The 16,576-nt window shown below is 47.0% G+C and overlaps 2 protein-coding genes across 2 annotated transcripts; both read right to left on the bottom strand.

The window, feature by feature from the left end:
- Window positions 1-2,629: 2,629 nt before the first annotated feature.
- On the bottom strand, window positions 2,630-4,514 carry LOC123396716 (putative cyclin-dependent kinase F-2). The gene is made up of 2 exons (XM_045091569.1): window positions 4,364-4,514; window positions 2,630-3,925 (listed from the first exon to the last, which is right to left on the bottom strand). The coding sequence occupies exons 1-2, from the start codon at window positions 4,512-4,514 to the stop codon at window positions 2,631-2,633; spliced, it is 1,446 nt and encodes a 481-aa protein (XP_044947504.1). The 3' UTR covers window position 2,630.
- A 5,306-nt stretch (window positions 4,515-9,820) lies between these two features.
- LOC123452531 (WD repeat and HMG-box DNA-binding protein 1) lies at window positions 9,821-15,637 on the bottom strand. The gene is made up of 12 exons (XM_045129192.1): window positions 15,261-15,637; window positions 14,047-15,158; window positions 13,758-13,934; window positions 13,528-13,641; window positions 12,264-12,368; window positions 11,921-12,055; window positions 11,782-11,837; window positions 11,600-11,705; window positions 11,139-11,255; window positions 10,933-11,059; window positions 10,715-10,845; window positions 9,821-10,594 (listed from the first exon to the last, which is right to left on the bottom strand). Exons 1-12 carry the CDS (start codon window positions 15,562-15,564, stop codon window positions 10,046-10,048), a joined length of 3,033 nt encoding a protein of 1,010 aa, XP_044985127.1. The 5' UTR covers window positions 15,565-15,637; the 3' UTR covers window positions 9,821-10,045.
- Between the last annotated feature and the right edge of the window lie 939 nt (window positions 15,638-16,576).

Here is a 16,576-nt window from a genome sequence, read left to right on the forward strand (position 1 = left end):
GGGCCGCCGGCTGTGAGGTCCCGTCTGGCTATGGGACCCGCCGGCTAGACAATAGGGATCTCGCGTAAGGTTGACATAGGACACGTGTTGTACGTCCGGCTCGTCCAGCGAGATTCGTCATGGGCAGCCGATACGGCCGTCTCCACTGTTCCCACGCCGAGTGCAATAATGGAGTGGGGGTTTGACGGCCGACGTTGTGTAGGGTGATGGATCAGAGCCGGAGGAGGTCAGCGGCGTGCCCACCGACGCTGGGACCTGTCGTGCATTCTGATCCAGTATCTTTGCTGACGTGTAGCCACCTTTAACCGTAGGGTCTCGTCATGACCTATGGTCTGATGTGACTTGAGATCCCCAGCCGGCTAGCCTGCTTGGCTAGCCGGCCTGGGCACGGCCGCCTCGTCCCTAGCCGGCTGGCTTGGCCTAAGTGGCAAGGGGGAGGTAGCCGTCTCGTCTCTAGCCGACAGGTGATTCCTGACCGGCCAGAGAGTTGGCCGCCTCGCCCCCCAGCCGGTAGGTGCTTCCTAGCCGGCCAGGGGACTTGGGCCTTGTAGAATTGTTTTAGTCATTCCTTCTGGGCTGAAGGCGAAGGAGCAGGCTCGCTAAGCCTACCCCGGGGTTATCCCCCCAACATCTCCTTTCCCTAAATTCCCACTAATCCAATATGCAAATGACGCAATTGTAATTCTCCCAGATAAACCCTTCACACCTCATGCAGATTAAAAACCTGTACCTCCATTATTCAGATTGCACTATTCTGAAAGTGAATTACTGAAAATCCATCATAGTGCCAATCAATGTTCGAGAGGATCAAAATCCACTTTTTGTTATCTATTGTAGACTACAAACAAGGATCATTCACATTCAGTTATTTGGGCCTCCCAATGAGCACCCCCAGCCTAAATTTGAGGAAGTTGACCCTATCATGCAAAAAATAGAAAGAAGACTATCTGGATGTTCCACAATGATCTCATATGATGACAGATTCCAATTAATTAGATATGTTTTTACCAGATTCCAAAGTTACATGTTTTTGCCATTAAGGACTCCATGTCTCTTCAAGAATTTTGTAACTCTCAAAACTAGATTGATCATTTCCACATGCCTTTGTCCACCCAAGCTAACAATAAATTTAATCAAATGGGGAGCATTATTGCTACTTTTAACAATGATGGGAAAGACAAATGGATCAGTAATGGCCTTGATAACAAATACTCTTCGATATGCGTGTATTTAATGGGAGATGAGGAGGGGCACCCCATTTTTAAGTTAGTTTGGAACAGCTCTATCAGACTCAAGCATAAGATTATTATTTTCTCGTTAGTGGCATACTGCAGAATCAACACCAGGTCACTCCTCCAGAGAAAAGAAATGCAATTGAACAATCCCCACTCCCCCAATTGTAATCAACATGCTGAAGAAACAACCCTTCATCTTCTTTGGGACTATAATTTTGCACTAGAATGTTGGAACACTTTGACTCCTCATAAGAAAAGAGGTACTTCGGTTTAGAAGGACACACTGCTGGCGGCAAAACATCTACCACGACAATTTGCCATAGAAACAGTCATTCTTGGATGTTGGAATATTTGGAATCAGAGAAATGGGAGAATCTTCAAAGGACTGCAGCATTCGATTCAATCTTGGCGATTTCATCTCAAACAAGATCTCAAGCTTTTACAATACAAAGTGAAAAGAGAAGCATTTCCAAAGCTTTAAACAGTGGCTAGATAGTATGTTCTAAAACACATTCATGTTTCCAAGAACATGCATTGATTAATGTTTCTTGTTTATTGGGATCCTTTTGATCCCTTTCTTTTGTAACTTATTTTCTATTAATATAAAATTTATCATAGAACTATTGTTCTATGGTCTTAGGGTCTAAAATAAATGGAGATGATCCTTTGGGTTGGTTAGACAAGTAAACAAATATTTTGAATTAGCACAAGCTCCTGATGAGTGTAAAGTGAATTCGGCACAAACATATATTGTTGGCAGGGCTAAAAATTGGATCAGGACTGCTAAATTACAAAAACGTGGACAAACCATGTGATCAATTATGTAAGCTGTTTTCCTTTTTGCGGGGTAATTATGTAGGCTGTTATGTGACAGGTTTGCAGAATCCAACATTTATGAAGTGTTGGAGAAGTTTCATTCAGTAAAACAGCTCACACTGTAGTTCCCCTAAAAAAAACTCACACTCTCAGTTCTTGAATATATTGACCAGTTCTAGGAAATGGTATGAGACTACTCCAACATTTATGAAGTGTTGGAGTAGCATTATTATGTGGTCAGCTTTGTGGATGGTTTAAAACCAAGCATTAGATGTAACTTGAGACCTTAGAGGCCAACAACTCTCCATCAGATTATGAAAGTGGATTCCAGGCAAAGTACCGGTCCTTTGTGGCTCAACAAGATAAACAACGTGTAGTCTTATAAATCTCACGAGAGATCATACATTAGCGCTGCTCCCAGAACCAAGGTTCTAGCTGCTGCTCTTACTAGGAAACAAGTAATTCGCACAAGCTCCCATGCAACTTGGTCACTGTAGGCACAGGCACCACAACTCGAGGCATACAACTATGGTTTGCATTACATGTAGCCTAAAAAATGTATGGTTACATGACCCTCGGTCAGTGTCCCACGGTGACCTGCAACTCCACCGGAGCATGATCATTGTCAGCGAACCAGGGAAGTTTGATCGCGGCGGCGGCCGCCAGGCGCTTGTTGGGATTGCACGCGAGCAGCCCCTTAAGAACCTCAAACCCTTCCTTGGACAGAAGCTTCTCAGGGACCAGCTCGCGCAGCCGGTTGCTGTGCCACCGTCCTCGCCGCCGCTGTTGCGCCTGCTCTCGCCGCCACACCGGCACCTTGTCAGCCACGAACGACGACTCGTATGGCTTCCACTCCCTCTTGCCCGGCACGCCAAACACGTCGTAGATCCTGTGCAGCTGGTCGGAGTCGCAGTGCTCTTTGAACAGCGCCTCCCCGGTGAGGAGCTCCGCCATGACGCAGCCGAGGGACCACGTGTCGACCAGCGTGTCGTAGCCCGGCTTCTCCAGCAGCATCTCCGGCGCGCAGCACGTCCTCGTTCCGGCGGCCCAGTAAGCGTCGTCGTCGTTCTGCCCCGCGATCGACAGTGCCGAGCCGTAGTCGCCGATCTTGACGGCGCCGTCGACGGCCACGAGGATGTTGTCGGGCTTGATGTCGCGGTGGATGATGAGGTTCTTGTGCAGCTCCGCCGCGCCCGACAGCAGCTGCCTCATCATGAGGCGCACGCTGGCCTCCGGGAAGGGCCGGCCGGTGCGGGCCACGCGGTCGCGGAGGGCGTGGTGCAGCGACGGCCCGAGGCACTCCATGGCGAGGGAGTAGACCCCGGAATCCGGATCGCGCGCGAGTCCATGGAGACGGACGAGGGAGGGGTGGCCGTGGCACGCGGCCATGAAACACGCCTCCCGCAGGAGCTCGACGGCGCCGGCGGAGTAGCTGTCTACGCGGATAGTCTTTAGGGCGACGGTGTGGCCGGTCGCGTGGTGGCGCGCCTTGGTGACGTCGGCGGACGCGCCATCTCCAAGACTGCGGAGCTCCAAGTAGTCGTAGCGGCGGGCGATGCCCGTGTAGGGCTTCCACCTCCTCCTGCCGGTCATCCTCCCCTCCGCGGCAGCGTTGGCGACGTCGGCTATCATGGAGTAGACGGCGGCAACTCGGCTTGCGCTCATGGGCGTCTCGGTGGCATCGTGCTCGTCGAGCATGGCGCAGATGGAGGCGACCCGGTAAGCGATGGCGGGGTTCTTTCCCGCGGTGGCGGCGCGCTGGTCGTCGACAACAGCCATGGTAATACGCGAGGTGGCGTGGCGTAGGGCAGGGGAACTCCCGACTTCCCGAGTAGCCTTGGACGCGGGAACAGTGCTATCGAGGTGATGATGAGCTACTCGTATGAAGGATGAAGGAGAAGGAGGCTCGCTCGACCCGCATGGATGCGAATTCGGAAAGCGACAGGGTAGAGCGCACGGGTAAAGAAAAAGAAAAGTGTGGATCCGGTATGCAATCCTCTTCCCAGGGTCCAAGCTCAAAATCCCAGGGTCTCCGCTCCTCCGCTCAAAGTGAAAGGAAAATCGGATCATCCACCCACTTTTGGCTCGATGGAGCACTAGACGAACGACGGGCAGCTGTAAAATGAAAAATTGCGCGGTAACGTTAGGCCATCTCCACCGCGCGACCCCATCTTGTCCGCGCGCGTCCGTTTGGGGTAGAACGAACGAATACCGTGGTCCAACGTGCGTACCCAAACGGGCAAATGTCCGGATTTCGTCTGTTTTCAACTCATCCCCGGCCCAAACTTGCGCCGAGTTTGGGGGAAACGGACATCGCGCGGACGCGCTCGCCGCACGCCCTTGTCCGCCCGTGGCCCGTGTGTCGGGGACACAAGTACTCCCAGGAATTCCAATGCCTCCACCCCCTCTCCCGCCCCGCCTCGCCCCGCCGACGGCGCCGCCGCTATTCTCCGGCCACCTCATCCCCCGGCCGTCCGTAGCAAACCCCGTCTCGACATGGCCGCCACCACGCCCGCGCTTTCGTCGTAGTTTGGGCGTCGATCGGAGGAGGTTTGGCCGCCGCCGTCGTAGCCGGCGGCAGAGTGGATACGACCGCAGGCGACGTACCACGGCGGTCACGGCAGCTTCCGACGAGTGCTCTAGAGCGGCCAGCAGCCGGCCACCAACCACCCCTGCATCAAGGTGATCATCGCGGCCTCTTTGCCACCACGAGCACAGGGTGTTCGACACTTTGCCCGTAAAGGTATGGACAGTGGTGATGAGTTTTTCTTCCACCACTTCATTTATTCATCGGACGATTCGTCGTCCGATGATGAAGATATTGTGGTGGCTGCAGTGATGGTTCACGGCCACATTCAACGGCAGCTTCCTCGGTACAGGGGTTCACTCCCTGGCCGTGCTCCGAACCTGAACCGCAACAGGGAGAGAGGCCAGGCCCTGCTCTGTGTCGATTACTTTGCGAACACACCGCTCTTCAAGCCGGATAAATTCCGTCGCCGTTTTCGTATGGCAAGGCATGTGTTCAATCGTATCCGAGAGGGAGTGGTTGCTCATGCCCCATACTTTCAGTGCAAGACGGATGCCCTTGGCAAGCTAGGATTCTCCTTTTGCCAGAAATGCACCGCGGCCATCCGCATGCTTGCATATGGAATTCCAGGCGATCTGGTGGATGAGTATGTGCGTATGAGTGAGGCAACATGTCTGATGTCAATGTACGAGTTCTACCATGTTGTGATCGAGGTGTTTGGCCCTGAGTACTTGAGGCAGCCAACTGCCGCCGATACAGAGAGATTGTTGGCGACCAACGCAGCTAGAGGCTTTCCAGGCATGTTTGGCAGCATAGATTGTATGCACTGGGAGTGGAAGAACTGTCCATTTCCTTGGCAGGGCCAGTTGAAAGGATCGATATGGTTGACTAGAGGGGGGTGAATAGGCAACGACCACTTTTTAATTAATCTTAACAAGTTAGGGTAAGCAACATATGGGTTCACTAAAATAGCAACAACGAGGTGAACCTATATGATGCTAACAACAAGAACAACTAAGACAAGTAAGAGATAGACAACAACATAAGCATACACGAAGTAAAGGTTAGAGATAACCACAAGTGGAACCAATGAAGACGAGGATGTGTTACCGAAGTTCCTTCCCTTTGACAGAAAGTACGTCTCCGTTGGAGCGGTGTGGAGGCTTGCAGAAGGCCACTCCCCCCTGTCAACTTTGAGATCAACGGCCACCAGTACAACAAGGAATACTATCTAGCTGATGGTATATATCCTCAGTGGTCAACTTTTGTGAAGACAATCTCATACCCCCAAGATGAGAAGAGAAAGAAATTTGCCCAAATGCAAGAGAGTGCTAGAAAGGATGTGGAACGTGCTTTTGGTATGCTTCAATCCCGATGGGGTATCGTTTGAAACCCTGCAGTGTCATGGGATGAAAGGAAGCTTTGGGAGGTGATAACTGCTTGTGTATTCGTGCACAACATGATCATCGAGGACGAACGTGATGACACTATCTTCGACCAAGGATTTGATTATCAAGGTAAAAATGTTGAGCCCCTGCACCAAGAACCGGCCACGTTTCAACAATTTGTCCAGTTCCATCGTGAAATGCGTGATTGGCACACTCATTTGATTCTTCAAAATGACTTGGTTGAGCACATGTGAGAACATATTGGCAACCAATAGATGTATTGGTTCATTTTATGTTCATTCAAGACAATTTCGATTTGGTTGTAAAATTATTTTATTTAGGGACAATTTCGATTGGGTTGATGTGCAAACTTGTTTTGATACGAAAATATGGACATTTTAGGTCCTGACGGACAGGATGGGGCAAAAGGATGCGGCCGCGCGCTGGGCGCACGGCCACCGCATCCCAGGACAGGCCCAGACACGACTCCATCGCCCTACCCAAACGGACAGAATCCGGGCAAAACGGACGTCCGTTTAGGATCGCGCGGTGGAGTTTGTTTTATATACTGGGAGATCCACAACCGCTTGTTGCTATTATGAGATGGGTGCAACACTGTTTCGTACCTAAAGCAAGTACAAAAAGAAGATGGATCCACAACAGAGAGCGTGAGAGAGACACACTGCATGTACAGAACATTACATGGTCAACTAAAGACTACATTTAATTCTTCTCATGTCATTTTGAATGGCTCATAACTTTTAAACCAATATTTCGATTTCAAAAGTTTTTATATATTTGAACTCAGGTTGCAAAGACCTTCAAAACAAGACCAATTTTTTATACTTCTTAAATGAGTTTAAAATTCACAAAACATATTTCACATGTTGAGATTACATTTCACAAGTTGACATATCAGTTTTGCATATTGTTTTCAATTTCACAAGCTACATTTCAATTTGCACTAGTTTATTTCACAAAAATCACATCTATTTCAATTGCACATTTCAAAATAACATATTTCACTCCTTTGAAATAAACGGTTACATATTTCCAAATAATCAGTTTCACATGTTGACATTACATTCCACTTTTCACTAGCTTGTTTTACAAAAATCACATCTATTTCAATTACAAAATTTTAAAATAACGTATTCCACTGATTTGAAATAAATTGTTACACATTACCAAATAATCAATTTCACATGTTGACTTTACATTTCACTTTTTGCTAGCTTGTTTCACAAAAATCGCATCTATTTCAATTGCACATTTTTTTAAACATACTTCACTCTTTTGAAATAATGTGTTACACATTTGAAAAAAATAAATTCACATGTTCACATTTTTTATTATTTGGAATAACATATTTCACAAAAATAAATTGCATAAAGTCAAGTCTATTTCAATTGCACATTTTTGAAATAACATATTTCACTCTTTCTAAATATCAATTTCACAAATTGACATTTCTAAATAACATACTTCACTTTTTTTAAACTAGTCAAAATTGTATCCAAGATTGATCTTGTTCTAAAGGTCTTTGCGCCAGAAATTCAAATATATAAAAAAGTTTCAAAAACAAGTTTATAGTATGAGTGATTTAAATTCTCTAAGATAAAACAAAGTCTACGGATTTGTTTAGGAGGGAGAAGTGATGTCGCATGCATACTACACTAACAAAAAGCAGTACTATGGGGCCCATCAAACTGAGAGAGTTAAAAAGAATACGAGAAAGGAAAAAAGCAATATAAGAACTATACAAGTGTATGGGTCATAGCTAGCACGGATCATAAAATAAAATCAACATTGTGAGATGTACCTGCAGCTACCATTAACGCCCAAAGTGACTTTCTGCGGGTGGCTGCGCTTCACACGCTACGCGTCGCTAGACTTCTCGTTACGGCTTTGCCGCCTCTCGGTGACCTCAACATGCAAAGTCCGGGTGGTGCTCAGCAGTGATGAGGCTCCTTTCTCGAGTGGTGGGCGATCCTGCTAGTGCAACCATGGACAGCAGACGACAGCCGCTCTCGACAATGCTCGAGCGTGAGGATGACGGCCCTAGGTTCCTTCTCACACGACGATAGTCATCGTGGCTATGCCGGCAACACTGCGCCTAGAGTTCTGGCGGCGACTGACAGTTAGGTGTGTTCAACCTGATCCCCTACATGCAAGCAATCCTCGGCATCAACATCAGGGTTGCCTAGCGTGGCTGCAATTGTAGTGCACAGGGATGACAAATCTTGCTCGGGTCTTGCTCCCAAAATGTTTTTTGTGTTGCAGAGTCGACCCCATAAGGTGCAAGTGGCATCGTCGACGTTGCGCAAGTGTGTGGCTCCTGGCTTTGTTTGGTGCGGCAAGATAAGGTTCGAACAAATGGCAGTCCATGTCAATCGGATTGAAGGGAAGGTGGTTTAGCTCTTCAAGGTGAAAGCCTTTCTCTGGCTCGGCTGGAGTCGGCGTCGGTCGCGACCACCAACCATCTTCTTGGAGTTATCGTTGTTCAATGGTGGATGCCCTCTTTCGAGCTTTGGGGAAAAACCCTTACTTGGGGGTCTTCCTAGAACGGGTGATGGCTACATCTTGCAGGTTCCATCACTACTTATTGTGGGGATGTTGAGGTCGTGACCCTAGATTAAAGTGGTGTAGCTTCTCGTTCTTCAATGATGGTGGCTTCAAGTGAAGTTGGTTTGCGGCTGCGTTTTGATGGTCGATTCCATCCTACTTGTTCGAGTGTCCCTCGTGCCTCACCCCGTCTTTGCGGAGTCAAAGCTCTTGAGGATGTGCCAACGGTGACGATGACATGAGATGGGTGTTCGATTGCAGGGCCTAGTTGACGCAAGCCCAAAGTTTGTGTCTTGCAAGGTGCATTGCATGAATTGGGGTTGTCTAGTCACATGTGCGGATGGCCGACATGGATTCTGATGGCTATTACAACAAGGGCTTAGCTCGTCGTCATCAATGGTTAAGCCAGAGTCGTTGGCTAGTGGAGTGATGACGCTTGATGACAACCCGAGCGATGTTTTTCATTTGGATGGCATGTGTCTTCATTACTTTAGGTGGGTAGGCAAGTCTTCTAGACCGTGTGTCTTCATGACTTCATGTGGGTAGCCAAGACAGCCTATGTTGCCCTGTGTGTGCTGTTATGACTTATTCACCCAGTTTTTCCACTAAGCAGACAATTCTACTCTATCAATGAGATGAAACAAATCTTTTGACTCTGTTTTAAAAAAAAAAACTAAAGGACAAGCATAAATTTAGAAGGTTAATACAAACTACATATTTAGTAGAATTGGTATTTGCCAAACCTCCTTGAATATTTACTGTTGATTAGTGACTACACAAATACAATTAGGTTTAGTACATATCTAACAAACAACCAATTTAGGGCCGATCTACACCAATTATACCTGGGCATATCCCGGGTCAGGCCGGGCTTCAGGCCAGGCCAAAAAAGCCCACTGGAGAAAAACCCAAGCCCAAGCCCGGCCCAGCCCAACTGTCGGGCCTAGTAAATCAGGGCCAAACCCAGCCCAAGTCCAAAAAAGCCCAACATGGCCCAATCATTCCAGCCTGACTGCAACTAAAATTCTATTTTATCAAACCCAAGCCCAGTCCAGCCCAGCCCAATTGTCAACCTCAATTTCCAGGCCCAAGCCTGGCCCAATGGGACGATTAGGCCCAGCTCAGCCCAGGATTTTTGGGCCAGGTCGGGTCAGGCCGTCCATGCCAGGCTGCCCATGACCAAGTATAACACCAATACACTCCGTATTTTGTAAGAGTGCATCATTGAAGAAGGCCATCACATAAGCAATTTGTGCGCAAAAAAAAAATACAAGTACGAAAGGCGCTACTTCGACAGGGGATGAATATTATAAACGACGATATGAATAGAACATCCAAGCTACAAAGTTTATTGTCCGAAAAGTACATCCAGACTACAAAGTAAACTCAGGAGCTGTCCAACTACACTACCAGAATTTTAAGTGGAAAGGAAAAGCACTTCATATGTTAGTTAAAGGTGACTGACTGCCAGTTTCCATCCTGCAGGTTCAGGTCCAAATGACAAGAAAAAACAATTATACTTTCACCTTCTTGCTGTTGGCTTTATCAACTTTCTCGCTTTCAACCTTCATCTTTTTTATGGAATCCAAAAGCGATGATGACTGTTCTTTGTTGGATGAAGATTTTGCAAATGGGTTAAGTGGCCGTTGAGGCTCTCCTCGGCTGCCGTCTTCACTGCTCTTATTTTTAGCACCAGCCTGATCAATGCCTCCTTTCAGAATCTGTTCAGCTGTACTCACGCCCGCTGTTCCATCCCTCTCCCTCTTTGCTTTCCCTTCAGAGGTATCGGTCTTCTTGGGTATCTTGGCTGAAGGGGTGACCGCGGGTGAAAGCTTTGCAGTGTTTTCCTTCATATTTTTTGGCTGTTCTAATTCTGCCTTCTTAGATCCAGCTGCACTGCTTCGTCGGGCAGAAGGGTTTGGTGTGGATGCCTCCAAGTTATTTCCATTTTGCACAATTTTAGCAGGTTGGATTTTATTGAGCGCTGGTGAGTAGTTTGTACTGGCCGGGTTCGAGCAAACACCAGCTGTTCCAGTCATTCTTGCGTCGTTTAACATTCTCTCCTGCAAGATGTCATTGTAATCACCAGTTTGAACATAAGTTCTGTTGAGCATGTGCATGAATGAATAAGTAACGGCAGGTAGGTTCAGATCAGGGTAAGAAATCAGGGGTGCGGATTTCACCTCAAGTAATGAACTGAACTTCTCTTGTAATATAGGAAGTTTCAAGCGTGTAACAAGTGTTAATGCTCCCTTCATTGATTTCTCCAACGTCAGTAACTTTGCAAGCTCAGTGGCTCGGACTAGCTTATCACCTGTGAAAAAGCAAGAACGTGACAAATACAATAAGAGAAAGAACCAAATTGACAACAATTCGTGAATTTTGTTCAAGACTTTCATACCATTGCAACAAGTAGATATTAGTCTCAGGATGCACCGGTCAAGTGCAGCCTCTGTATTGAATGCTTCATCTTCAAATGCAGCTGTGTCCAGACCCAGAGCAGCAATTTCTTCTATTTTCTTTTGGATCTGGGACAAAAAGGAATGCTTAAACAACAGAGCACAGACACTACTGGCCTTTTAAGTTAGAGAAAGAAAAATGATGTACCTGTGAGAGATGCAACTTCCTTGTCATGAACTCGTTTTCCAAACTATTGGCTCCGAGGTCAGATGAAGCAAGAGGAAATGACAGCTCAAGTATAGTTAGAACAGGCTTGGGCATCACCTAAGATCAAGAGAACATGTGTCAAAGAGCAGACCAACATCCAGTGAGGAAACAGGGGACTGGATACGTCATCCAAACTGGCAATGATTTTGATATTTTGGTGTGTTACTTGATGGATCTTTTCTTTCTAGGATACTATTAGAAGAACCCAAGCTATCAAACATTCTATTTAACTAAAGAAGACAAAAGAAAATCAAAGTAACATTTACCCAATTCATCATTAAACACAACAAAAAATGATTTTCAATCTTCCAGATTACAGGGCTGAAAGCATCTTTCTTGACAGGTTGAACTTGAGAACTTCAACAAATAGGAAAACTTGTTCAAAGAGAAGCAGAGCATACCTGAGGATGACTTTCAGGGGATTTGCATAGAATGCAGAATATATTATTAGCATCTAAACCCACCACCCAGTGGCTTTCATCTTCAGATTTTCTTGCCTTGGTTGAACTGAAATTAGATACAGTGATTAAGTGTGCTTCAGCGGTAATTTCTTAATGTTAAACCTGCAATGAAGATTCTATACCTGAACACAGGAAGCCAACTCCCACCAAACTGACCAGAAAAGACCCTCAGTATTCCCTGGAATTTTTTATGGTCAGTGTACAAAATTAGCATCATTAAACCAACTTTCAACTGTTGATTTACTCATGAGGCATAAATACCTTGGAGTCATATGAACTAAGTTGGCCATTCTCACTGAAACCAAACCAAGCTAGATGAGAGGATGGAGTCAAGACAAGGCGACCAGACGCAGATTGTGCCCCCTCAGTTATGTTGAATACCTTAACATCTAGGACCTGTCAGTGGTAGTCATCAAAACTGCATTCGTTATTTATTTTTACAAACTGGTATATTAGTTCCACTCTCAGTTCTCATAGAGGATACAAATGTAGAAATTGGACAGGTATGCAACTATAAACTTCACAAAAACCTTGATCACAACATCTATGAGCTACCAATATACATCATCAAAATACTAAAGCAAATGGGCATGCCAACAAATACCTGATCTCCCGAGGGTAGGCAATCTGAAGCATGTGTGACAATTGCTAGCTGATCCCCATGACCTGCCACGGTAACCACTGGACCACTGACTGAGAGGATATGCATCTGCAGAATGTTGGTGGTTGGTAAGTAAACGAGTGACGACAGGTAGTTACATTACCCGGATTGCTCTTCCACATAAAAAAAAGGAAAAACAAGAGGGAAGATGTCTTGGTACAGTTTTAGGTGCAATTTATGTTTGTATTGAGAACAAAATCACCAAACTTAGTAAATCAGATCACGACATTTATTCTTATCTTGCCTGGAAAAAATTCCAGGCTTCCATATGTTCATGTTAGTGTAAAAAATAGCTTTGTGAAAGGATCACGCTTCTAGCATTTAAATACTTTCAGGGAGGGTCTCAGATAATATATATTTTTTCAAGAACACACAGGAGATTTGCATACCTATATGTTAAGACAGGAAGCAAGGGCCACAGCATCCACAAATAATTAATTTTGACAGTGATTGGTGAACAAAAAAGGAATGGAAGATTCAGTTCATATTTATATCAATCTAGAGGCCAATCAGGCAGCACATAGTTGTGACATACAAGCATGCCGAGCTTTCCACAGTGAACACAGCTTAATAATGCACCTTTTATGTCAAACATTTGTTTACTTGTTGTGATGAATATTACTTAAGCTCGGCTTATTAGAACAAAATTGTGGCACAGTACTGGACAATGTAGATATTATAAGCAAGATCGTGAGGGCTGAGAGCATCTACTACCAACTATCATGGTGTGATTAGGAAAACTCATTACGCAAACAAAAATGTTGTACACTAAAGTTATGTTCCAATATAGCGCTTGGTTAAATGTGCTCTTTCCAACTGATAGATGGCAAACACAGATAACAGATGGAAATATAACCCCTATAGAATTAATAGAGCGCAGGCCTTCGTGAATACTGCATGATTGTTATGCAAGTACATTTGCAACAATAATAATCTGTAAACCAAGAGTTAGTGTAATGATGGCTTGTTTTTAAGTATTAGACCTGAGGGGTTCCCTTTCAGAGCATTATAATTTCCAAACATTACTTTCTCACCATAGGAATCAGAAAGTTCTAGTACAGGACACTGAACAAACTGAGTTCATTGGTGTTTGTGAGCTAACAGAAGGCGGCCTACTTTCAGATACGGAAACCTGGCTGACTCCACAAGAATAATACTGATGGAAAATTAAAAACATTAGGAAAAAAATGCACAAGCTTATAAAAACCTGCAAGCCCCCTTCGGTGAAGATGCGCAAAAGATTTAAACTTGTGACTGCAGCAACCCATCCAGCACCAAGAGTCACAGACTTCACTTCTTCTCCCTCAAACCTCATTGACCACTACAATTGGACATACATAAACACCCCTTGTCTCAGTAACCAGTAAGTGTGAGCTAACTTAAAACTCTCTAATTCTTGAAGGTGCAGACATTTATGTTACATGTAGAAAACCTTACCTCACTGTTACCAGCCCAGCTGCTGAAGGGGCGATACATAAGAGTGCTCATATTGTTGTCGCCCTTGCATGGATTTGCAAACACGCTTCCTGATTCATTCAGTGCAGCCATGGTGAAACCAAAATAGTCCGTCATGGAAGGGACTCTGGGGCCTCTTCCTGTGTCGTGGAAGTCGACCTGGAAAATGGATGTAAATGTCACAACTTCAGCAGAGAGCTAATAAAACAGTATAACTTCAGATGGTTTATTCAGTGGCTTAAGAAGCAAACAGCTGAAAAGCGGACCTTACCTCTACATGCGAGTGCCCCTCATTTTCAATGGTGGTAATACTTCCAAGCATGTTGTAAGCAAGGAAATTTCGCTTGCCAGGATGAGATGGTGTTGACCCGGATTGGAAGGCAGCTTGCATTCTTGCTGTAACCAACCTTCCGGAAGTTGCTGAATCATCCATTGCCTTCTTAGCACCCTCTTTGTCATCTTTGTGCCTACCTTTTGTTCTCTTCACTGGCTGCATCTCATGTATCATGTCCTCATCTTCGCTATCTCTATTCATGTGGTCATCAAATGTGGCCTTTCTCCTCAACCGCTTGTGGTTGAAAGGTGCTGAATCACCAAGGCTTTCATCGACCTCATCATCAAAACCAGCCGATGTGCTTGGCTTTTCTTCCTCATCTTCGTCATCAAACAAAGGAACCCTTGGCGGGTTTAGCTCAGGCGCACCCTCAATGGGCGACTTCATAGTCGAAGGGACCACTGATTCCCAAATCCCAAATTTGCCCATTACATCAATGAGTACTATAGCATTATCCTCCGGTTTCCATGCCATGCTACATATCCTTTCATCAAACTTCTGCCTCTCGATGTCCTGCCTTGACTTCACATCCCACACAAGCACCTGCCTGTCGAGGCCAGCAGTTGCCAGGTACCTCCCATTCGGGGACCAGCAAAGGCTGCATATTGGCTGCTCATGTTCTCCTTTCAATGTGAATACCTCCTCCGCGGTGTCCCTGTCATACATGACCACATTGTTCCTCAGCCCAGGAACAGCAAGGGTGTGCCCATCGGGACTCCAGCACAGGGTATTCTTCACCGAGTGGTCGGAACCGAATGTCGGGGCAACACACGACAAGCTGCGTGCCTCGCTGCCCAAACAAAGATCCCAAAAGATGACAGTGCCAAAGCTGTCGATTGATGCCAGATAATCATTTTTGGGGTCAAAAGCCAGCCCGGTCACGGAGCCCTTGTGGCCTTTGAGCACCTTGGAGATCGTGTTGTCGACTGTAGCAATCAGCTTGATGCCGTCATCGTCGCCGGCGGCGGCCAAAAGGGCGCCCTTCTTGTTGAACGCCAGCGAGCGGATTGGGAGGGTGAACCGGGCAACGTTGCTCTGGAACGTGCCGTCTGGGAAAGAGATTCGGAGACATTTACAGATCTTGAAGTGAAGAAAAGAAATATATATACTCGGATAAGATACCGCGCATCAGGACGGTCGGAACCACGAACCTGGGAAGGAGTAGAACTTGACCGAGTGGTCGATGGAACCGGACGCGAGCGAGCCGCCGGAGCCCGGCGCGAGGGCGACGGCCGTCACGCCGTCCTTGTGGAGCCGGATCGTGGCGACGGCCGCGGCTGAACCAGAGCCACGGGCCCCGGTCCCCGCGGCGGCGTCGTGGATCAGGATGGCGACGTCGGCGGCGGACGCGGTGACGACGTGCTGTCCCCCGGGGGACCAGGCGACTGAACAGAAGGCCGGGGAGCCCGAGCCCGCCTTGTGCGCCTCCCGAAGCTTAACCGCGCGGCCTTTCATGGCGATGCCGCGAGAGAGATGCTTCGCGTCCGAGGATTTCTTGGTGAGCTGATGGGATTTCGTGAGATTGGCCGGGATGCGGGGCGGGGGTTTATGTTTCGGTGTGGTGGGGCTAAACGAGTGGCGCGAAATTTCGGGGGTTTTCCCGCGGGAAATGGCCCGCTGGCGGGAAGATGGTCTTACCGGACCCGCGCGACTCCTCGCGGAAAGCTTACTATCCACCGTGGGCCAGCGTTGGGCCGACCTGGCGTTTCCCTTACGGACGAGAAATCGTTTTTATATGTGTCTATGTGCAATGCTTTAACCATATGAACAGCCATGTGCGCCGGCGGACCGGCGCAACCGTTCGGCCGGTCCAGCCCAGACCATCGGATGCAGATATCCACGTCCGTTGGATCTACGCACGATCCCACCGAATCCATTGAAGCATAGACGTTGCAGCAAATGTTGCAACCTCAGCACACGCGCGCGCACAGAGGGAAAACAGATCTTTCTGCCCCACGTCGGCTCGTCCCCGATCCGCGGCTGCGGCGGCCGGATCCGCGGCGGCGGCGGTAGGATTAGCTCGAGGAGGTTCTTCCCCATCTATCACGGGACCTGAGTTTGCGTCAACCATGTCGTACATCCGAAATCAACTACTTGCTTTCATGGATTTGGGCTCAAGCTCTGGGATGAGCTCCGTTGCCGTTCATGGAGGAATCCTGCGGCAAGACGCTGGGGTGATGCAACGGTTCGTCAACCCTGATGTGGTCTTCGAGGATGCAGCACGCCATGGCCGTGATGAGATTGATCTGGTATGAACCCTAGATCATTTCTCTCACAAAAAATAGGAAACAATGTTGATGTTACAACCATAGTGTTCATTTGATACATGAATCATACTGATTGCTGCATGCTACATAATAATTGTTGCATGCTACAAGCCTTCATGCTACAAGGATTAATTTTTTCAAGTACGAATGAAAACACACAAAAAGATGTTGCATACTTGTATGCTCTAAGATGTTTGAAC

Source organism: Hordeum vulgare, chromosome 5H, assembly GCF_904849725.1.
Source record: "Hordeum vulgare subsp. vulgare chromosome 5H, MorexV3_pseudomolecules_assembly, whole genome shotgun sequence".
NCBI lineage: Eukaryota > Viridiplantae > Streptophyta > Magnoliopsida > Poales > Poaceae > Hordeum > Hordeum vulgare.